The sequence below is a fragment of the Syngnathus scovelli genome, chromosome 2 (genome assembly GCF_024217435.2).
Source record: "Syngnathus scovelli strain Florida chromosome 2, RoL_Ssco_1.2, whole genome shotgun sequence".
NCBI classification, from domain to species: Eukaryota; Metazoa; Chordata; class Actinopteri; order Syngnathiformes; family Syngnathidae; genus Syngnathus; species Syngnathus scovelli.
This window is the reverse complement of record NC_090848.1, coordinates 9,150,328-9,173,936: the sequence shown is the minus strand read 5'-3', so window position 1 is coordinate 9,173,936 and position 23,609 is coordinate 9,150,328. Positions and strand designations below refer to the sequence as shown.

Here is a 23,609-nt window from a genome sequence, read left to right as displayed (position 1 = left end):
CACAGTGACTTTGAGACATGTTACTTTATCTCATTAAGCGGTTGGAAGTAGTGACTGGTTGCATTGATTACTCTCCCCCCCTTCTCCAACCACCCCATAATTTAAGACAAAACAAAAAAGCAGTCATATTAAAGTATTGCGATATCGATATGACTGATTGTCCAGCAGTCAGGAGTCACGTTAATGTCTGAATTCCAACCAGTTCTATGTCCGTGTATGAACTGCAAATGCAAATCACTCAATCACTGACTCGTTCACTCACAGCTCAGTTCAGTAGGTGAACGGGAAATGCAATTCACGACTCGTTCGTGAACGGGAAATGATCTTCTTTCAATAGTTTATTCCTTACACTGTCTAAAACCTTTTTTCAAAAACTGTCACTTTCATTTACAAAAGAAATACAATTCAAAGAATATTTCGTATTTATTTTTATTCAATTAGTCGATACCTATATAGGAATAGAACTTTACGTCTTTTGTTGTAATATGACTAATTTTAATATAGAAGCTGGTGTAACACTTAACAGATTTTTGTTGGTGGTGTGCCTCGACATTTTTTCCAATGAAAAGGTGCGCCGTGAATGAAAAAAGGTTGGGAAACACTGCCTTACTGTACAGGGACAGTGGGTTGCAAAGACAAGAAAGAAGAAGTACTTCGGTTTGGATGAAGAAGAACTTTACTTCAGAATAGGCAATAGCAGACCATCGCCATTAGCTTGCAGGAGTGAGAAACATGCGGCAGGCCAATGAACAGGCAACGTGCGACAAACTAATAAAATAAAGAAGGTGGTTGGAACACAAAAAGGCACATGAGCAACAACTGTACATGATGGTTTGCCAATGCCACAGTGTAGAGGCTTTCTTCTCCTGCTCCGGGGAGTGCCACTTGTAAAAATGACATCACGGCTCAGCTTCAGAAATTTGCTGGGGTTGACTGCTTCATAGACAGTCCATCAAATTTGATAAGCAAGAGTCAAGCAAAACATATAGACTTCAGCACCACTCCTTGCTGCTCTAGTGCTGAAAAATCACTTCAACATTCATAAAACATACAACACAAGATAACTGAAATTATATAATGTACATGTTAGTTGTGCCACTTCAGTATAAATATGTCAGGTTAAAAATATCTTTATTACTATAATTGTAATAAAAATGTATTGAAGAGTGACATTTTTTTAATGAAAATCAAAACAAATATTCTTATTTTTCTCTGGAGCCAGACTGTTTGAGAACCCCTAGCTCGAAGACCAAGGACGTCCTTTTGCGAGCAATCCCGGCCTTCATTTTGAATTGTTGCAAAGCATAAACAAGCTGGCTATTCCCTTTGTGGCATTAGCTACAAAGTCAGATTTGTCCTTTCATAGCGGGGGGAATTGGATGTGATTAGCTGCTTACTAGCTACAGACCCATCATTTGCATGCTGGCCAGTGAATGGCACGCAGCAGCACTTGAGAAGGCTCCAAAACGCCCACGTCGCTTCCAGAGTGTCAAACAGCCACAACAGCAAAAGGAGATGCGGGTCAGGAGGTTCATCCCAAAAATGAGAAGAGGAGGGGGTATATTTATGCTGCTACCAGCTGTGATGGTGGCTTCCGAGATAGGACAAATGAGACACTGGTATGGGTGTGTGTTTGTGTGGGGGAGACAGGGAGATGGGGTCAAGGAGAGAGTCGGAGCTCAAGCGGGGGCCACCTGACTGGAGGCAATGGACGAAGTCTGTGTTTTGGAGAGTGTGGAGCTCGCTACGTCGTCATCGTCGCCGAACGGGTTCTTGCCGCAGCACACGGTGGTGATCATGCAGTTGCGGAACTGAAGGAACAGCACACTCATGTGAGCCCCCCCTCCCCCCAGGTTTATGTAAGGGCAGCAGGGTGGGACCAGTGTGGACCTACATCATGTTAAATTTGATCAAGCCTATTTTCAAGAATGAAAACAAATTTATCTGGAAGCCATTTTTTTCTAAGACTAATTTCAGTTGAGATTTTGGGAGTAAAAAGTACGGCAAGGCGAGCGAGCGTACCTGCTTGTTGAGCAGGATGTAGATGATGGGGTTGTAGAGGGCGGCGCTTTTGGCGAAGAAAGCGGGCGCCGTCATGAAGACAGGCCCGAATTGAACGCCCTGGTTGGCAAAGATGTACCAGGCTACGCTGGCGTACGGCACCCAGCACACCAGAAAAGCGATCACCATGACGACCACCATGCGGGTCACCTCCTTCTCGGCCCGCTGCGTGCTTTCTGACTCCTGCTGCTGTTGCGCCGCCTGCGTGTGCGTGGCGACAAACACACGTGTCAACTGCACTGCTGACATGTCTGCAAATGCTCGTGCATGTACTGCAGTGTAAAACAAAGTCGTGACTCGCTAGAAATACAAATGTGCACTAAGCCTGTTTGTCACAATTCCTGCTTACATTTGTAACAAGGGTACTTGAGGATGAACGTATGAATTATGAAGGCTGAGTGACTTATTATTCATGAGGGTGACACAGTGAGGCAGCAGACTTCCTTTCAGCTGGACGCCTTGGCTCCAAGCTGGCGTGCTGCTGGCAAAAGCCTTCGTGCCCCCCCTCTGGTGTCCTTGAAACACCCAATTCTTGGAGGCCAGCCGCCGTCATTGCTTCCCTTCACCATTTAACAGGCCTTGCCAAAAGGATTTGGGAATTTCCACTGGCCAGTTAATCTTGAACATTTTGAGCCTCTACCAAATATGTTGTCATTTGGTGGGTAAGATTCTTTACTGTAATTTAAAAACATTTTTGTACTGTTAATATAGAAAAAATGCATTTGAATCAAGGTTTAAAAACAATGCGGCCCCATTCCTTTCATTAAGATCTTTTGAAGCATTTTTTAAATCAATTCCACTATCCGATCATTTATTCATTTGGTGTGTTCCCAATGCATTTGAATGTTATCAATGTACATTGTATTAGCAATTTTAATCAGCTACTTAATTTTTCTCTGCTAGGCCTTTGAATGTCTTCAGATGTTCTGTTCTGTTTTGTTCAGTGCATTAGAATATTGCAGCAAATAGGATATATTAGCATAATTACTATTCCTATCTTAAAATTGACTCGTACAATAAAACTTCAATCAAGGGCCCACCCAAGAAGGGAAATCATCACTTATTAAAGCATTCACATTCCTTCAAAGTGATGATTTAGTTTCTTAATGGCTTCTGTTTGGTCAAGCGAATAGTGCAGAGACTTAAAGGTGTCATATTATTAAAGTTGCATTGTGAGGGCGGGTGCAGTACCGCTCTGACGGTGCAAAGCAGGCGGCCGTAGCAGAAGAAGATGATGACCAGAGGGATGGCGAAATGCAGGACGAACATGTAGATGACAAACGAGGCGTTGTTGAGCTCCGGTTTGGGCGTGTAGTAGTCGATGCCGCACGAACACTGCATTCCCTCCGGGATGTACCTGCACACGCATGCACTCGTGGATTTAGCAGAATGGACATCATGGCAAGGTTTAAAAATAAATAAATAAATAAATACAAAATAGTTTCATTGATTATTTATAATTACTTCAACTATAATTGGTTGGGCAAATTAATGCCATTTATTACAACTGATATAATTATATTTTCAATAAATTTCATTAGACGATTAATTGTACAATTCAGAGGTTCTCAATGGTTCCACCTCAAACAGTTCTCCATATAGCACCATAATGACCAACATTCAAATACAGCAGCATAGCAGGGCCAGATTTTATTCCTGAAAAGTTTGTAGTGTGAAAAATTTCACACTATCGTAAGTCACTGTAACGCTTTTTTGAAAAATGTGCTTGAATATAAGAAAATAAGAAAATCTACTGAAATAATGATTCAATGAAAACGTACTGCGCATTGTGCCTAAATAAGAGTTTGAAAATCATTCTAAAAGATTTTTAATGCAAATAGACTGCATGAAAGAGTTAATTCTAACTATATGGGAGGAAAGCTCCACAAGCACAAAATAGACGCAAGATTCACACCGTGAAGTATCACAACTACAAAGCAGCCACGCAAGTGACTCATTGATTGTTAAAACATCAAAGCATGGAAAAACACTATCATACCGCGACCATCCAAGCAGGGGGGGCATGGCGCAGGTCAAAGCCATGATCCACGTGATGGCCAGCCCGCAGATGGCGTGCTTCTCCCCAAAGCGGAAATTGCTCATCGGTTTGCACACCACCACGTAGCGCTCGATCGCCAAAATCACCAGCGACCACAGGGCCACCTCGCCTACAAGATACATTAACACGTGACGTGATGTGACAACACAACAACAACACAACGAGGTGACCACACATTCCCTGACCTCCTAAAGTGGCGAAGAATCCTTCGATGTTGCAGCCGGCCACACCCAGGCTGAAGTAGCCATGCAAGGACGTGTAGAGCGTGACGGTGAAGCCCCCCAGCACCATGAAGAGATCGGCCACGGCCAGGTTGAGCAGGACGTAGTTGAGGGGCGTCCTCAGCTTCTTGTGCTTGAGCGTGACGTAGAGCGTGAGGAAGTTGATGGGGAAGGTGGTGATGATGAGGAAGAGCATGTAGGCCGCCACCAGCGAGTACTTCCAAGGCTCGGCCAGGTAGTACTGCGGGTGCTCGAAGGGGCTGCGCACCACTCCTGTCTTGTTGGACATGGGCACGTAAAAGTTGGGTCCTTCTGTGCCATTCATGGTGAGGGTCCGCGATATTCGTTTGTCTCGGAAATGTGGGGCGAGCCGGCGAGATTGGCTCTGTGGCGATGAAGCAAAGCTCTGCGGCCCCCCAAGGCGCCGGGCCACCTTTTAAGGTGACGCGCGGATTAGGGATGCGTGCAAAAAGAGAATTAGCACAATCTCGAGCTTGTCCTTTATCTCCTTCCTCCAAGAGAGAGTGAGGGCATCTAAAGCCGAAATGGAAAGTGGTCAGCTCATGAAGAGGCCTGAAGCGACGCAGAAGAAGCTTCACTTCCAATCTGTTTATTTTATTCGCGCGCTAATGTCACCTAGCTTGTTTGTAGGTTGCATGCTCTGCATTTTTTTTCTGTTGTCGAAAACATGTTACGACAGCTTAAAAAGGAATTTGATTGTTTTAATGGGAGTAGAATTGTGTGCTTGCGTGCGGGAGGGGTCACAGTGGAGATAAAGTCAGAAAGTTAGGGGGATTATTCTCTTGTTCCCCCCACCCCTAACTGCGCCCCTGCCCCATCCGCATATGCAATTCTTGGACGGCAATTTGAGAAGATCCGCCCACGCATGAGACTTTAAGTCAGAGCCGCCGAGATGCTGGCTGCAAGAAAGCAGAAGCACAAAAAGTGAAGAAAAGAAGCAGCATTGTATTTCTTCAAACCTCCTGAGAGCAACTCAAACTGTTGCGACATTTCAATCGGCGCGGAAAACTTTGTTCACTGCTACTTTCGCATAAATCAACATGAGTTTTTCTTTTCGCCATCTTGCTTTCATCATTTGTGATTTTAACTTGATCATCGATCAGTTTTTTTCTTCATGCTTTTATGATGGGATACATCTTGATTTTCATCTTGTTTTCAATCATTCTTTTATATTCAAAGTGATGCAATGAATTTGAGACCTCTCTCTTTTTGCAAACTGTTGTTTATTGATAGTATAAAAATAAGTTCTCATGACTAAAAAACAAATGACATGCTAATATTTTATAAAACATATGCTACAGTTTGAGAATACAAACATGCGGAATGCAGGTCTGACAAATATAAGTAAAAAAAAAGAAAAAGAAATGTGCCATCTTTTAGGCGACCTAAATTTTTACACTCTTTTAAAGTGACACAATCCACAGGGATTTAAATTTGAAATTCATCGCAACCCATAAGCGGCTAGTTGAGCGCTCAGGAGAAATTGACAGGTGGTCATCCTCCGTGAATGTGAAGCAATATACAGCAAATAAAATACATATCTGATGACACCATGGTGACGACGTCGAGACAAACAGCTGATATCGTGAAGCCCGTCCATCAGTTCGGTTCGTCGATGGGCCTGCGACAGAACGGACAGCAGTTGTGCTGAAGCACCAGAAGCTCGTAGTCTTCGCTGTGGAACATCTGACAAGGAACAAAAGCGCATCAACACAACCGAATGAAAGAAATTGGAGGCATATAGAGAAACCAAATACTGGACATTACTTTTACACATGGACTTTACTTGAGGATTTATTTCATTGACTGAAGAAGCGTGTACCTTGAAGCAGGTGGGACACATGGTGATGCTGACGTCAGGAAGCAGCGAGCGGAAGTACTCCCATTTGAGCGGCGCCGGCCAGCGCTTGATCAGGACGTCCCTCCTGCTCATGGAGCGCAGCACAGAGCGATTCACCTTGACGGGGACAAAGTTCGAGCCGCCCTGCTGTTTGGAGGAAACACATCCCACCTCAGTGATGGTCCTTTCGCCTCGCCAGCTGGCAGCAAAAGGACGGACGGACACAACGACCTTGGTCCTTCTTACCTCAAAGATCATTTTGGGTGTGAACGGGTCTTCCTCTGCATCATCCAAACCGTCATCCATCTTTAACACCTGCGCATCTGAAAGTGCACAGCACACGCTTAGGAGCGGAACAGGCTGCGGTGAAGGCCTGGTAAAGCTATTAGTGATGGCCAACATTTTTATCCACGAGGAATTACGGTTCTAGTTGCTATTTGTTCCAATAATTTTGAGCCCCTGAAAATGAAGGCACTTTAACAAATGGTATTTTCATATTTTTGGAAAAGTACTGAAATTCAAAGTCTACGTCTACACTTAATGACAACTCAAGTTTATTTTATTTCAGGACCATCATGACGATATCGGAAGGCAAAATCACAAGAAGTGTCGCCGTCCAATTACTTGGCGGAGCGGTACATTTAGTCTTGTCAAAGAGTAACACTGTCTTCCAGCACATTTTCTTGTAATTACCCCTACATTATAAAATCCCAGCGCTCTCTACTTAAAGAGCTTAAGTGTTGAAAATGCCACATCAGTTGTTTGTGTCATTGCCAACAACAGAGTGCTTCGGTGCCCTTGAGCGTCTGTCGGCTAATGCAGGTTAATCTCGCCGCTCGGGCTGCGCTTGCGGCTCTCAGAGGGTTAGTGTCATTAAGATGAGACATGCTAACCCTATTAGCTCCACAGCTAAGATGACTTAGCGGCGACAGCTTAACTAGCGGCGCACAATCCAGGCCACGTCCGAACTAGTGACAGAGGCGAGCGCTGCCGTAGCTCCCGAAATGAAATATTTGGGGTACCGTTGTCCATATGCTGCCAGTGCGCATCCGTCTGCTCCGTGTGAGGAACTTCCAGGTCGATAAGAGACACGGCTTCCTCGTCGCTGATGCCTTCCTCCAAGTAGAACTGCACCAGCGGCAGCACCTCTGCGCACACAACCAGTCGTAATGTTAAAAAGCCACAGATGGCGTCATCCTTCACACACGAATCACAAAGAGATAGTAAGGCACGTTTGCCGGATTCAGGTGAACTTCATTTGACCTTCTCGATTGCTCTTTTGTGCAACTTACAGTTCTACAAAAAGGAACTGAATGGCAACATTCACAACAGATGCAACTTAAATGGAGTCAAAAGGTTGTAGCACACTTTTTCTGCGAGAATCTGATTGTCATGGCGGCATCAAGTCTGGTGTTAAGGCCGTGCGATCTTTTTTGCCCAATGTGACAGGCATCTGATTCTTTTCATATCAAAGTCCCAAGATGTTTTCATGCACTTTCTAAACGCATTCCGTTCACATTACAAGTTGCATTTGGTTTTGGACTGAGAAGGACTACATAAAAAGATTGTAATTAAGAAACTATCCAAATTGGGCAATCATCTCCTACAGTGTGAATGTAGCCTAAGATTGTTTTACAAAGACACAGCTTGCCTCAGAATTTAAAAAAAAAAAAAAAAAACGTTTCTCTCACATTTTCTCCCAGCCAAGTGAGTGTGAGGCGAGAAAAGTGTGCTGCACTTTGCCATCCTGTATGCGTGTGTGTGTGTGTGTGAGGGGGAGGGGCCAGGCACTTGGGCAGAGAGTGCAGCACAGCAGAGACATGGCAGCACCAAAAAGTGGCTTGGCTCCATAAGGAACGATTTATTGGCAATACGCTATATTTGGTAATCAATGTGCTCTCTGCTGAATATTGTCTCCAGATCCTGAAAACTAGATGTGACATGTTGGCTTTTGGAATAAAGTGCATTAAGTTTTAACAATGAACTTTTTTTTTTTTTTATGATGTCTTGGACTTTTATCTCCGGGAAAGCTACACAGTATAAGAAATGTTTGCTAAGCAACTAACAACAAACAGAGGAGAATCACAACGGGGCAATCAAGAGAACTAAGAAGGACTTCTTTGTTCAAAGGGTCTTTCCGCTGTGTTTTCATCGAGTTCACAAACGCACATAACAGGGACTTCATCGTTTTAACCGCGGGGCCATCAAATTCTTTCGGCAAAACGGTGACATAATGGCCGAATATGATCAAAAGTTATTGTTCTGTCTTCATCCCCTCAGATCCGGATCCAGATCTTTTCACTTTAAGATGCTTTCCAAGCCACAAATGAATGAGGCCTCTTGTGAAGATGGCTCCACTCTGCCGCTGATATACGACTAAAAGCCCAAGGTGCTGTCTATTTGTGTGTGTGGTGTGCTACAGTTTTGCTCACCATACGACGAGGCTGAATAAATAAAAGGCTGCTTGCAGTTGAGGCACGCTGTCCCCTGATTGTTCAACAGCGGTTTGTTGGAGCAGCGGTAACACATCAGGGCTTCCGTCAGTTCCTTTCGTGGAAGGAAAACAAAAGAAAATGTCTCACTAAATGAGCAAACAAGTTTGAACGCTGCCTCAGAGCACGTCGTCAAGGATGTGAACGTAAAGTGTGTGTGTGGCGTGCATGTGTTGTGGAACAAACCTCGCTGTCGTGGAAAGGTTTAGCCCGAATGGTGAGGCTGTCCAGCTCTATGCACTCCTGAAAGCGAGACGGAATGTACAGCTTCTGGAGCTTCTCGTAGCAAAGCCTGGCCAACTTATAGGCGCCCAGTTTTCGACTTTGCTTGGCTAAAGCGTACAAGGTATTACTTGGAAGCAGGTCAAGGAAAAAAAAACAAGTGGTCAGATGTCAAGCATACACCATCCGACAATCCAAATGTGTTATTTGAGGGCGAGTGAACGAACGCCTGCCGATGCACGCCTGAGGGTCCACATTGCGCCGCTTATCTGTATTGACAAGCACACGGATTGTTGGAAGCGGCGTTCAAGGAGACGCCATGGCAGGTCAAGGAGTTGCAGCTGCGGGGGCTCAACACCAGTCTACTTAATTTAAAAAGGACGCTCCTTCTTCGCTCTGACAAATGCCTTTCCTACATGTGTACCACAGCTTGATCTTTATTTGAGCAAAGGCCATAGCCCATGTTTAGAAAATGTGAGGAACAGCGGACTGTGATTAAGATCTCAACCGCTCGGACATCATCGTGGCAGGCAACGTCATTTTGTATTTTGCTATTTTACAATGAGACTGCAAAGTCCGGTTTCATTCCAGCACTATAAACTGTTAGACTGTATTATTATTCATATTCCAAAGTATGATTTAAATTGTTTATTTTTTTATGACATTTTTATTACTAATATAATTATCAATTCTTTTATTATGAGCATTATTTTTCCATTATCAGAGGGGTAGCAACAATTTTGTCCACGTGTGTGTAGTTGTGTCTAGCAAGTGTATGGGTTTGTCCTCGGAGTCTATTCAAATTACAGCTCCGGTTTTTGATACATTTTTTTTTGGGGACAAGCAGTGCCACCACATGCAAACCCCACCCCCCCCTCGTCGCGTCACTGCAACGATGAAAGCCGTCCCAAGGGAGACGAGCCACCTTCGGTGCTTTATCGACGGAAAAGATACACTTTAAAGATGCCCGGTGGTGGGTTGTCCTTGGGGAGGTTGCTCAGGAGGAACCTGCAGATATTGAACAGCGTCTCTGGCATGAGGGAACTGAAGGGCTCATCCTGAAGGAAAAAGAAAAAACAACAACAACAGGGAAGCAAATGAAAGACAAGTCTGGCATTCGCTTTATCACTAAAGCTGAGTATCAGGTCACTGGCCCAAATCACAGCAATAATGCCGGAGTGTGATCACAGCCAAGCACAAAGCTGTAACAACAAAACTAACGGTGACAAGACAGGCCACCATGAAATGTTGGAAGAGGTGTGGAAGGCTGGAGGCTTTGGCGTCACGAACAACCGCACAGCTTGTAGCCAAGGCAGAAAATGAGCTTTTTCACTAAACAGTCCAAAATAGGAGAAAGTAAAATTCAGTAGAGTAACAAGCCAAACGGCAATAATAAACACTATTGAATGAATAGCTCGCATGATTTTTTGATTATTTGATACAGAACGTCTCTTCTTGCATCTCATCGTAGTATGAGAGGATTGGCTGGCAGCGGATTTGCAGAAGAGCAAAAAAAATAGTCTCCAGTCCAGGCAGCAGGCAAAGTATGTATGTTCTTACCGTGTAGCGCTGAATAGGGTGGTAGACATGGTAGAGCTCTGCAAGAGTCTGGAAATGTTCAAACTTTTTCAGCATTTCCTCTCGCTGATCTTCATTTTCTGTCGGAGACCAATCAATGTAGACGTTAGAAAGCGAAGGCAAAAGTGAGATGCCGTTCCAGGCCTCACCTCTGGCGATGTCAAGACACTGCATGGAGAGCATCCAGTAATAATAGCCGGCATCATCGAACCTCCTCTCCACAACTGCGTTCTGGGTAAGCTGCTCCAACACTCTGACAGCTTCGTTCTGTCGCCCGGCCTTGTGAAATGCTAGCGAATGACAGAAGACGGCAACGTTAGTGCGTATTTGCTACATTCAAGTAGTTAATTTCACCCATGTCAAGATTATTTCTTTCTTCATCCTTGAGGTCTTTAACAGGGCAAGGAGCCTTTTGCGTTGTTTTGGAGCGCAAGTGCCAGCAGCGCTCTCATCTCAGTGCAAAGGAATTTGGCACAGGCAAATGTACTTGAAAGGCGTCAACACGTGCACTATTATTAGTGCTGCTACAGGGTGTAATGAGAAGCAGCTTGACGGACTGCGGCCCACCAGCAATCGTGCCCGGAATAGCACAACTGGGGGGGCCAGATAGACAGATGTCAGTTATTTCATAGTCCAACAAGTAGATCGCACAACCTCAACAATTTAGTTCTTCCATCCACGCCATTTTGTTAACAACAAAAGACTACAAGTCCTATTCTGAAAACATTGGGGAATGTTTTAATTGCTATGGAATTTAAGGCGCCACGGGATAATTACGTTTAATTAACAGTCGGATTATGAAGGGATCTGAAAACTGTCTCTCCAAAAAAAAACAAAGATGACAACATTAACATTTTTCTGGGCTGAAATAGCAAAAAGTGGTTGCAGCAGGCCGACTCATTATTGTCATACACGGACTGGCCACCGTCAATACAAATGTTATGACAATAGATCGACTCGGTGAAACAACACAGTGAGCAAAGAAGCTTAAATAAAAGCTTGATTTGATCCAAAATACAAAGCGCGGGACTGCCAGCAGGCTCCCCAATAATCAGACCTGCTCAGGCATGTACGTGTAGCTCACAGGGAGACAGCGCGGGAAGATTATGTCGCAGAGGAACTATGCCTGCTGAGATCACAATTCCAAATCTATGAGCTGATTACAAAGATGGCTACGGTTGGTAATCATCATCATCAGAGCTGCTTCAGAGGCCCGCTGATGAGAAGCAGACATACATATATGCCGCTCAGCAACGGGGCGGCGCAGCTCACTTCTGCTCAGCTTCGGCAAAGAGGATCATATTCTCCGGTGGATGCGCATCATTTTGTAAAGAGTCGGGAAAACTCTCCAGAGCTGCTGGGGCTTTGTGGCTGCTTATGTGTAAACACGCTCTGTTTCACGTTACACGGCCACAAAGGGAAACGTACGGGAATAGTGGATTTTTCACGTTTCCACTTAAGGAGGCAAGGCATGAACTCACCTTTTTGCGCTTCCTCGAATCGGTCGTTCTCAGCCAACCACTGAGCGTAAGGCACAAAGACGTCATTTTTAAACTGGGGATGCTTCTCTGCCAGTGAGAAGGCCTGAGAGGACAAAAAAACAGTGCTCATTTGAAAGGTGGACAGAGGAAATGCAGAACAGAGCATTTCATACACAAGGTGTGCTTCATATTATTAAAAGTACATTTGTTAAAGACATTTAAAAATTAAAGAAAAATGGAGCTAGCTAAAATTACAAAAACAGCATCCAGCGCAAAAACAAGACTTTGGAAAACATGCTTTTAAAAATTATTGAAGTGACCCTGATCACAGGTATGAGAAAAGAGCATCGTCTTTAACCTGGTATGTTTGAATCTTTATTTATTCTTATATAATAAAGAGTACCACCAAATCAAGGTGGGGTCACATCATACATAAGTAGAGGGGGAAAACATTATTTTTAAGGCATTTTTTTTTGGGGGGGGGGGGTTATTCATGGGAAATTATGGTAGCTGAGAATAAAGCGTGTCAAGTGAGTGAGTGGATTTCATGCTCAATTTACCAGAAATGTAAATGCACCACTTGGACTGTTTGAATGACACACTATGCACGTTTTGGATGCACTGACAGCAACTAATGAATGGAAATGTCTTGCAAGGAAACACAAATGAGGATAGCCATGGTGGTCTGCTATGCCAAGGCCAAGTATGCCTGTCAGGCTAAGGATTGGAGATATCCAGTAGCTCCTTCCTTCTTTTCACTGGAGGATCAAATATTAAAACCCTGCTTATAGGAAACATGAGCGATTCTCTTTTTGGCACCCCCTGTTCCAACACATAAATATGATAAGGAATGGAAACTTTTTGTCTCGTCTCAACAGCGTCGTATGCACTTGTGGAACGAGATTGGAAGCACAAAAAAAAAACTGGAATATGATACTCATTGGGTGTACTAGAACGCTTTGTGCTTTTCTAATCATAACGTGGGCTGGATGACAAACTCTGTGGCAGCTTATATGGTAATTAGGCTTATGTTATTAAAATTCTGCTTACTTTTCCAAGAGCCATGACCATACAGTTGTCATTGTGTGCAGCAGTTTATAGCATCAACTGATGTTGGTGCCTAGCTAAAGACGATTTATGTACGCAGTGATGAGCTGAGCAGGTGAGAAGAAAAGTGTCAGACCTCGTCCCAATGCTGCGTTTCCACATGTAGCTGCACCAGGGCCTGCAAGTCCCCCATCTTGGAATAAGTCTCCGAGGCATAGCCGTGGTGCTTCAGCTTCTTAAAATAGAAAGCACATTTTGCCAGTGGTTCTCGCTCAGCTTTGTCCAGCTTACGAGCCAAGTCTATCAGCCTGGATGAAAGGAGAAAGAAGGGGATGAGAGGAAGGGCACGGCGATGCACATGCACGTCGTCATTTCAGGGCTCAGAAAAATGAGCCGGAATCACCGTCTGGCTTTGCAGCCGCCCGACGGTGACGAGTGGCCGAGCCGACTTGATGGGACCCGCAAATAGAAACGCTTCCATTTACTATGCTCGGCGTGTATGTGCGAAAGCTAATGGAGAGATAAATCCTGAGTTTAATAAAAAGCTAAATTGGCTAACGCTCTATACATTTCGGGAAAAGACTGAATTTTGATGAAAAGCATGAGTGTGAGAGAGGACGTGGGATGAATAATGGAATATGTTGAAATGAATGACCTTCTTTTATATTGTGTTTCACACTTTTACATGGTGAAGAGCCTCTCAAGAGATAAAATAGCAGTGTGTAAATTAAACATATATATTGGCCTCTAAATAGATCTCGATTTACTCGCTCACAGTTGGATGCCTACGCAAACCACTTGGCTTGAATTTTCCGGCTATATTTGTCCGGTGTTTGTTAAAAGTCTTTGTCACATGACGTTCTTCTAAGCTGGCACCGACTCATCGCTTAAAGTGCGTATAAAAATGTGTTTTGTAAAGACACCTACATGTCTGCCCAGCCATGCTCTCCTAAAACATCAATGGCTTTGAGATTCTCTCCGGCTGAGATGTACATCTCTGCCGCTGCTTGAGGCTCCTTGCTGCACTTGGCCCAGTCGGCCTGCTTGGCCATCAGGATGCGCGACGTCTTTGGGTCTGCCGCCCCGACATAATCCTGCATTGCGGAAAGAAACACACAAAGAAACATTGTGATATCAAGACAATGAATGAATTATTAGACCAAACATTTTCTTTTTTTTTTTTTTATGTAACCAAAATCACAAGGAATAGAATTAAGCTTTTTTTCTTTGTATTCCTCAGGTAATATGCCATTAGTGTTGCCAGGCCTTACTATGAACAACAACAAAAAAGTGGTCCAACAATAATCATTTCCCTGACACACAGATCCCACTCAAGACGGACACGTGAAGGTCAAGTCGGAGAAAGGAGACAACTGGAGTCCCTCCAGTTCCGCTGTGCGTCCTAACCAAAATATACAGCCTCTGGGAGCAGATGGCCGCACAGCCGCATAAATATACAGCAGCTACTTCAAACACAATCTGACACACAAGCGAGTCGTCGGGGCTCGGCCAATACAAATGTGCTGCCGCTGATCAAAGACATCTCATGTACGTAAACAGAAAAAAAGCATACACTTGTTTTTGCCAACTCCAACCGACCTCCAAAGAATTCATGTAAAAGCAGATGCTCCATTTCCAATTCAAACTGAGTGTGCAGGTTAGCTTTGTGCTATGAAGGAATGCACGCCTAAGAAAAGCATGCTGTGAGCTTGCCATGTGCTGTTTGCATGATTTGCGGGGGCTGATTTATGAGGAGACGACAGGTCGTAAAAAGAGCTTCAAGGGGGCAAAACAGCACACGTGAACATCAGCTTGCGTGTTTGTCTTTTGGGCCGATCACCGGTTTCATCACCTTGGCGTAGTCGAACATGCGCAGGTCAGTGTACATGCCCAAAGCTTTGGGTTCCTGACCGCTCCGCTTGTAGAGTTTGGCCGCCTCGTGGAATTTCCCCTGGTAGGCGTAGATGTCGGCCAGGAACAGGTCGTTGTCATTCTCGCCCCTCATCTTCCTCGCCTGCAAATTAGGTGACACAAACAATTATGTCCTTTGCAGAGACACACACTTGAACTCGTTCCATTCAAGTTCATTCAACTTGTCGAGTGCACGTCATCACAATTAACTACACAAAGAAATCTACATTGACTACCAAGTTCATGCGCATTATGACGCAAAGAATTTGATTGTGCTTCCTTGCGTTGCCGTGTTTCTGTTTCAACTTTGGCAAAATACCAAACTACACAATGAACTGGATCAAATAAAAGTGTTTTACCTCAATACTGTTGATGAGCTCCAGGTAGCGTAGGTCTTGTATTCTAATGAAGGCCTGCATAACGGAGGAGGGAATTACATGCTGCCTGCTGCTACACACACTTTCAAACTGTGGTTTGGGAACCCGTCAGGGTCCGCGACCCATAACTTGTGGGTCTAAAAAATTAGTTGCAATGAATTATTAGGTTGAGGTTTAAGCTTTAAAAAAGTGAGGACAAATACAGCAAACATACTAAACATGCAATGACTCCTCCTCAACTCAGCTTCAGATCAGCAGAGCAGAAGACACCTCATGCAAATGTGTTAACCCATTCTCATTGGGTTAACACGGTTTTCCCACCATTTTGCAAAACAGGAGCTTTTGTTGTATCCCGTAAATCTCGTCATGTTCCCAACATTTTTTAACTCGTTCTCATTTTTAATAGAGTTGTACAGGTTAGACAAGGCAACCCCTGCAAATTATGTGCAGTTTAAAAGCACATACCTCACATCAAAAGTATCCAATATGTAGAACATAAAAAACAGGCGCCATGTTTTTCTGCGGTGTTCCGCGCCATTGACTGACATGATTGCCTGCCAGCGGGCTTCTTTGTCCACAACGTAAAAATGGTTCCACTCATGTTGACTGCTTTTTAACAGGAACTAGGTTGCTAGGTGCCTTAAAATACATTTAAGAGTGGTGAAAAAAGTTGCTTAAAAATAAACCGACTGTGCTTGAAAAAAACTAGCGTCTCTCCATTCCCTGCCAAGCATGGATAAATATTGAGTAGAATTCCTTCAATGTTGACAACGGGTAACTTGCCTTCTTGGCAATGTCAAAATCAAGGCCCTCCAGAGCTTCTGTGGCCAAATCTCTCCAATCGCTGTCTGTCACACCTAAACAGGCGATTTGGTGGGCCTCCTTAAACATCTTCCTCTCCAGGTACTGGTACATGGGTGCAGACTGTGGGGAGCATGAGGAAATATAAATGCATAATCCCAACTGCATGAGATAACAAGAGTCATGTGGTGGTTCGCATTGGACTCTGCGTGTGTTCAAGTGAAGCTTACGCTCCTCTAATTCTTAAAATCACCTCATACAGAGATGGTTTGGGCTTTGTGGATTTAAAAAACAGCGAGCGCTCTGTATCTGCAATCAGTGCCACGCTGACACACCCACCTGAGGGACCTCCACGGCGGACATAGAATAGACGTGGAGACAGAAGATTTTAGAGCCATTGAAGCCCACCATGAAGCCTTGCATCTTCTGCTGGTGTACGGGGAAGTTGCTGGCCTTGATGTTAAGGTAGCCGTTGCCGGAGAAGCACAGCATCGCCTCACACTGAGTGTTCCAAGCCACACTGTTAGCGTTAGGCTCCTGCAGGGAAAGCAAAACAACGTGCTTCAAACACAAAAAAACGAGCATATAAACAATCACACACACAGCAGATCTAAAGTCTACACACCCCTGCTCAAACACCAGCTTTTGTGATGCAAAAGAGACCATGAGGAGTCCTTTCTTCCATTAATGTGACCTATTATCTGTACGAGTCAATTAGGGGAAAAAAGGTTTACGAGAGGGCCAGTAAAATACAAAAATAGCGTTAACTCTTAATTGCTTTGCTTTTCAGCCGCCAGGTCAGAGTGCACCTTCACCAATCACATTCAAATTCAGGTTCATTGGGAGTCAGCACACAACTGTGCACCCGAAATAAAGTTCAGATGTTCTTTTTAATAGGCTTTTCTTGAAAATTTTCTACAAGTCATTATCTGCACACAGTTTTCACCTCATTGGTGAGATGTCACTGTTTAAAAATATCAGTTGGGATCTTAGTTCTGTTTTTTTCACCTCACAAAAACATGCCATTTGAAACAGGGGTGTGAAGACTTTTTATGAAAGCTCCACTACACGACGCAAATGAATGTGAATGTGTCAGACCTGAAAAAGCAGTTCTTTGCTGATAATGTCGTAGACGAGGAGAGTATTATGTTCGTCCACCACGGCCAGCTTTTTTCGCGAGGCGCTCATGTCCAGGCATCGCACTGACGTTGACAACTTCAGCAGTGTGATGGGAAATGGGTTGTCCACAAAAATCTTTAAGATCTACAGGGGAAACAGACAGATGGCAATTCGAGCAAAACATCAGTGTATTCATACTGCTGGATAAGTACAACTGGCAATGTGAAAAAAATTCACCCCAAAAAATTACCAAAGGGCCACATTGCGCTATGCAGAGTTGACTGAACAGGTCAATATGTTGCTATAAACCGTTACACCTCTACTAGTGTTAGTACGGCCGCTAAAATTCACTTTGTCATGATTAGGCAGGAAGGAATAAGTTGCGTGATTTGCAATTATTCACTTGTTCCCTACTCCCCAATCACTAGAGAGACATTCTTATATAGTAGACCGAGTTCCCAAAAAGTCTCAGCGATTTGCAACGATTCATGTTTGCCAACTCCCCGATCACTGGAACAACTCTACATGATGTTTGATGACAACCGCACTTACACAAGCATATTATCCACGTATCCCATCTATGGGTTACTTGTCTTTTTTTTTTGTTTCAAAGATCTGGAAATACTCACAGCTCCGTTTTTTAAGCCCACCAGAAGGCCTTCTCGGCCTGGCGGCCCGCCGATCACTTTGATGTAGCGAATGAGCGACTCCATGAGCCATTCTTTTTCTTTGACGCTGGAGAAGGACAGACACTGAAGCCTCTTCTCCTGTAAAACACATCAGCGCAAAGTGCTTCACTTGATATCGTGTCACAGCGTGTAAATCACCTGCCTTATTTCCTTTAAGCATCTTTTTTGGAGGGAAGTATTCATCAAGACCTAACAAATCTCGGCCGACTGCTCTTTTATTAAAACAAGAGTACAAACAGGACGCTGGAAAGATAAACAAAGATTTGCTTTGACGCAGAGGCCGACATCCTATATAAAAACAGCCCATTTGGAGTGTCTAAAAGCTGTCTGAAGGATCAAACGCAAGCATGCGTGTTTGAGGATGATGTGAATGATTTAAAAGGAAGTAACCTATGTGTTATGGCAGCTTCTCCTCCCCAACAGTGTCTGTCAAACACACACAGACAAGAAACAGAGGCACATGCTGGATCTGCTTCATGTGGTCCTTTTTCCTTGACTCGTGACTTACTTTTTGTGGTTTAGCAGTGTTAGGAGGAGTGAGACAAGGCCTGGACAATATTTACAAACCACATTAGCGAAACACACCATGCTGTGTTTCCCCCTCGAGGCGCATTGGATTTCTGAACGCTTGCTCACAGTCAATCACAAAACTGTTGAAAAAAAGTTGCGAACCTGACACAGGACAATGTGATTGGAGCAGACCACCAGCAAGTTGCAGTCAAACTTCTTGCAGATTTTCTCTTTGATGCGATAGCGCATGTCCGCAGAGTCGTCGGAGAAAAGCTCGTAGATGATGATCTTCTCGGGAAGCTGGATGGCCAGGCGGTTTTTGTAGATGGCGATTTTCTTCACCAGCTCACCGCACTTAATCCTCACTGAAGAAGAAAAAGAACAGAGAGCAAGAGAAAGATTTCAACAAAAGTTTCAAGACTTTAATATCAATACTAAATAATGGCAATAAGGGTGACAAATGACAATGTAATGGTGATTAGAAATATGTATATATTTTTTAAGAGGACAAGTCAACCCATTCCAGAAAAAAAAAAAACAGCTCAAGACAGACAGACAGACAATTTCAAAAGCAAAAGGTGGAGGCATGAAAATCCAATCTTCAATCCCAAGCACTCATAACAGGCTAGTTCAATATGCATCACGGTACTTTTAGATCACCCACATTTAGAGTTCACCCTGGTAAAAATAGCAACCACGTGAGTCACAAAGCTGACAAAAAGAACAAGTGTCATTATTATTATGGTCGCAAGAGCAAAAGCTCACCTTTTCCTTCAGTGATGAGGTGCTGAACGATGACATCAGTCATGTTGTCTCGATAAGCATAGCGATCCTTGTAGAGGCCGTGAACTGTACTGAAGTTGAGCTGGTAGCAGGCGATAGTCCCATCTTGGCAACCCATCACCTATGGAAGAAACAACAATGTAGCAGCGCATCTAATTAACACCTCCAAGAAAAGACTGCAAGAGTGGGAGAGTGTTCCTGTGATTGGAACATCTACACCGAAACTTTCAGCACTCAATGCCACATCGCTAGCACCTAAATACAGCAGAAAGAAAGCTGTGAAAGTGTTAGTATAAAATAAAACCACTGTCTTCAAATGGAGCGGTGTCATTTGAAATGGTGTTGTTGTGTGACTTTCACACATTCTCGCCTGTCTCTTATTTTTAAATGCTCAATTTGCAGTTACCGATTCACCGGCGGGGAAAAACCTCACCATAAAATTGGAGTCAGGCTTGACCCGGCAGGTGCACACCCTGGAATTCTGCTCTCCAATGACGCCCAGTCGCACGCCGTCTTTGGTGTAGAGGGACGCCTGTTTGTCAGAGCCGCCCATGACAATGTACTCGCCCTTGGAGAAATAACTGACGCAGCACGGGTCGTAGGACAGAGTCCTGTCCTTTCCAATCTGACACAAACAACGAAAGACAAGAACAACATTTGAAAAGGTGGTCGCCTGCCTTTGATTTATTGCTCGGGCCCCAGGCCAACGTTTCCCACCATCTGGGCCAGCAACATTCAAAGTCAACACCACGTACAAATATCCTTTTAAGAGTTGCTTAAAAAAAAAATAAACTGACAAGAGTGCTAGATGGACGAAAATAAGAAAGTGCATCTTTGTTTGAAGTAGCTTCAATCTTAATGTTCAAAGTCCACACGCACAGCTCAGCATTAATTCCACACCTCTACACATCTGTTTCTCCTCTCTGAGGGTAAAAAAAAAAAAAATCAGCCTGACAACCCACAGATGATTCTTATTCACTGCACACAATTCAGAGCTTTGTAATCAAAACTGAATGTTCAGTGAAAAAAAAAATAAATAAATAAGTAGGCCAACGATAGTATATGAGCCCGTGGCATAGAGGCAGAGTAATGAACAGTGCATACTTGTGTTCAATTACGGCGCTGCCTGGGGGGGGTTTTAGGAGGAAGGCGAGACAGCAAGGGGCCATGAAATCATAGCGGGGCCAGCTCAAATGCACCCAAACACACCGCAGCTATTCCAAATGGACAGGAAATCAGGTAACTGCATGATTTTGGACTTTTTTACACTACAGTTAGCGGTGATTAGTTAAAATGCCATTTCGCCTCGATGCGTTTTTTTCCCCATACAAGATAAATGACAACCTTTCTTAAGCACTGATGAAACTTTTAATGCTAATGACAATTGGTAAAGTCATGCTACTTGAGACCGTCACCTGCTTTCCACTGAGTTGGTAGAAGGAAAGCTTCTGACCCCAGTCAGCCACGGCCAGAATGTCATGTTGCTCATCCCTCGAGAAACAGAGCACAGAAAATATGTTAGTAAAAGTACACCGGATGTTTGTGTTACAGTACATCTTTCTATTGAGCTAATATGCAATCAATACATTGAGGCACCTAATCCTCCAAACAACTTGTGTTAAGGAAACGATTCTATGCTGGTGTCTGGGTCGCCCCCAAGGAGCACACGAGTAGCTCGCGCGTGGCTGTTCTAAAAATAGCTTACAAGTGATCAGACGGTGTGATCTTCTCATAATGTGTGAAAATGAAATCACATGCAAATATTTAGAGATGTCAAGTGTCGCTTGTTGGTGTTTGGCTGTTTTTGACTTTATTAAACCATTGTTGAAAATTAAATCAATATCTTTGTAAAGATGGATATCATTCATTAATACTAATAATAACATATTGTTAAAGGATAAATGTGCAACTTTAATATTCCAGACGCAGCTCTTGGCATCCCAAAAGGTTTCTGACCCATTCCTGAAGCTGAAGTGTGGCGAAGATGGATGTTTTGAAAAGCTCAATTTAAAGACAGTGTCCAGTTGTATTATGTCCAAACAAACGATAAGCAAACGATTGCAACTTCTCATCACTGATGTCGCAACTCCTCCACATTCTCAACATGGCTCAGTCGCCCTGTGCTACCTTCAAACATCCACATATATCTGCTGCCATCTATTGGCCAAATATGGAACTTCACCCCTGTCTTGAATTTTAGGCTGCAAGTGTGACTCCATTGTCATCCGATTCAACAACGATACTAACTTGGAGGGGTTCCAAGCGATGGACCAGACTGGAGTGGAGGAGCTTCCCGAGCGGTCTATCTTGACTTTTTCTTCACCGTTCTTGTTCCGAATGCTCACCACTCCATTCATCATACCGAGAGCAAGGTATTGCCCATCGTTGGTCCACCTGTTTTGAAGGGAAGCCCTTAAACAACTTCACTGTAGACGGACTTCATTCAAACTAGCAGCAGAAGCTGCATTCACTCACCCGCAACATGTTATTTTGCTGCTCACTTTGTGTTTGTTCACCGACTTTTGCTCCGGCGACCAAAGGCCTATGACAGAAAATGAGTATTGTGACGCTCTTAAAATAAAAAGTTATAGAACGTCTTGAAAGAAGCCCAGAGTGGACATCAACTCAACACACACTAACCAAAGTCACCCGAGGAACAGGATGCGAGTTGGTGAGTAACTGGGTTGTAGGCAACACACTGGATGGAATCGTAGTGTCTACCGGAAAAGACATAAAAGTCACTTTTTTAATGTGTGAAAGGGTCATTATACTTTTTTGAAGTAGTCATACTTACGTGTACTTTAAAATACCCTCCAGTTTAGATGTCCATATTATTATGCTCTTGTCAGCCGAGCCAGAGGCAAATCTTTTTCCTGCGGAAAAATGCAGTTAGCAAGACAATAGAGGCAGCCAGATAAGAAAAAAAATATCACAAAAGGAAAATGAGTTCATTACCATCCTTGGCATAAGCAACACAGTAGACTACATCTTTGTGTCCTTTTAAAGGCTGAATAATTGTTCCGTCTGTTGTGTCATAAACCTACAAAAACACACCATTCGGCAATGAGTGAAAGCAAACATTGCTGCATCATATAAATGCACTTTGTCGAGAGAGCACTTTTGAAAGCTGAATCAGAAGTGCTTTGTTTATTTAGATGTGACGAGACATAAGCATGAATTACGTTTTTGAGTTCAGAATGACATAGCATGACACTCAGTTTGGAAAGACTTTACAAGTAGAAAAAGTAGGAACAGTTATGGAGGGTTTAATCAAAAAGTATGACAAAAGTATCCTACCAGAACATGGAGGCCTGCTGCCACTACTAGTTGGGTGCCATCTGGCTTGAAGGCAAGGTCGTAAACACTGCAAGAAAAAGTCGTACTGAAACCTCAGTTCAAAAGAAACACTTTGCTTCTAAAATGCAAGCGTGCAACAAATGGAAACAACATTACAACAATGTTTGGGGCAATTCATCGTTCACATGTAGCAAGGAAATGCAGCCATGCAATTACAAATCCATCCCATCCATCCATAGAGCCGATCCTAGCAGTCATCGGGGACACCCTGAACCGGTTGCCCAGCCACAGAGACCAACAACCATCCGCACTCACACATACGGGCAATTTGCGACCCCCGTTCGGATAAGCGGTACAGAAAATGGATGGATGGATGGATGCATGCCATGAAAACACTAACACGGACATTCGTTATTACTTGCGTTGGCTCCATCTGAGAAGCTCAGACAAATCTGTTTCAACGCTGCCACGAGTTCTTCAATGAGTTAACAAATATGACCTTCAATGCCATGACATGACGGAAACTTAGCTCAGAATCTTAGCTGAAGTTTGTGATCTAGACTTCTGTTTGGAATAGTTTGTAATATAGGTCATGAAGGGAAATTTTTTAAAAATGTTATGAGGTCCGGATCTGGCCCGCGAACCTTAGGTTGCCAACTTTGCCTTACACACCAACATTCTAACATCTCAATATTAGCATTGAATAAAAGTCTAATTATTATGTCACATAAAACACAATGTATAAACTAGCATTCGCAGGTAGTGAACAATTGTGATTTAGTGACTTGGTATGTGTCGTTTGACAGAGAAAGTGTCAGTCGCTGTGCTAACCTATAGGAGCTAGCTGGCTTAGCAGCGGTTGGCATAGCAACCGCTGTTGCTAATCGAGCGGCTTCGCATCCCGCCTGATAATGACGATGACGCAAACGCAACGCAAGGACGCTCACCAATGCTGACGTGTTGTTTCTTTCCAGACCAGGACGGCTCTCATTTCTTAACAGGTTCCAGCTCGAATTTGGATCAACAGGTTGTTTTGCCTGCTCACTTGCTCATGTTTGCTTCTCTTGACATGACTCGCTGGGAGCGCGCAGACGCAGACT

General features: G+C 43.8%; 2 protein-coding genes across 2 annotated transcripts; both read right to left on the bottom strand.

Annotated features, from left to right (window-relative positions):
- Window positions 1-653: 653 nt before the first annotated feature.
- LOC125988082 (rhodopsin-like) lies at window positions 654-5,481 on the bottom strand. Its single transcript, XM_049752875.1, has 5 exons — window positions 4,306-5,481; window positions 4,061-4,229; window positions 3,253-3,418; window positions 2,023-2,262; window positions 654-1,811 (listed from the first exon to the last, which is right to left on the bottom strand). Exons 1-5 carry the CDS (start codon window positions 4,664-4,666, stop codon window positions 1,680-1,682), a joined length of 1,068 nt encoding a protein of 355 aa, XP_049608832.1. The 5' UTR covers window positions 4,667-5,481; the 3' UTR covers window positions 654-1,679.
- An 85-nt stretch (window positions 5,482-5,566) lies between these two features.
- Window positions 5,567-23,597, bottom strand: ift122 (intraflagellar transport 122 homolog (Chlamydomonas)). Its single transcript, XM_049752874.2, has 29 exons — window positions 23,457-23,597; window positions 22,510-22,576; window positions 22,168-22,252; window positions 22,007-22,085; window positions 21,853-21,929; window positions 21,688-21,754; window positions 21,460-21,606; window positions 20,628-20,703; window positions 19,646-19,837; window positions 19,195-19,333; window positions 18,592-18,794; window positions 17,860-17,997; window positions 17,210-17,374; window positions 16,451-16,648; window positions 16,094-16,234; window positions 15,293-15,346; window positions 14,875-15,036; window positions 13,950-14,116; window positions 13,159-13,330; window positions 11,976-12,078; window positions 10,644-10,784; window positions 10,477-10,574; window positions 9,871-9,974; window positions 8,881-9,046; window positions 8,635-8,749; window positions 7,225-7,350; window positions 6,449-6,525; window positions 6,185-6,349; window positions 5,567-6,048 (listed from the first exon to the last, which is right to left on the bottom strand). The coding sequence occupies exons 1-29, from the start codon at window positions 23,498-23,500 to the stop codon at window positions 5,962-5,964; spliced, it is 3,555 nt and encodes a 1,184-aa protein (XP_049608831.1). The 5' UTR covers window positions 23,501-23,597; the 3' UTR covers window positions 5,567-5,961.
- Between the last annotated feature and the right edge of the window lie 12 nt (window positions 23,598-23,609).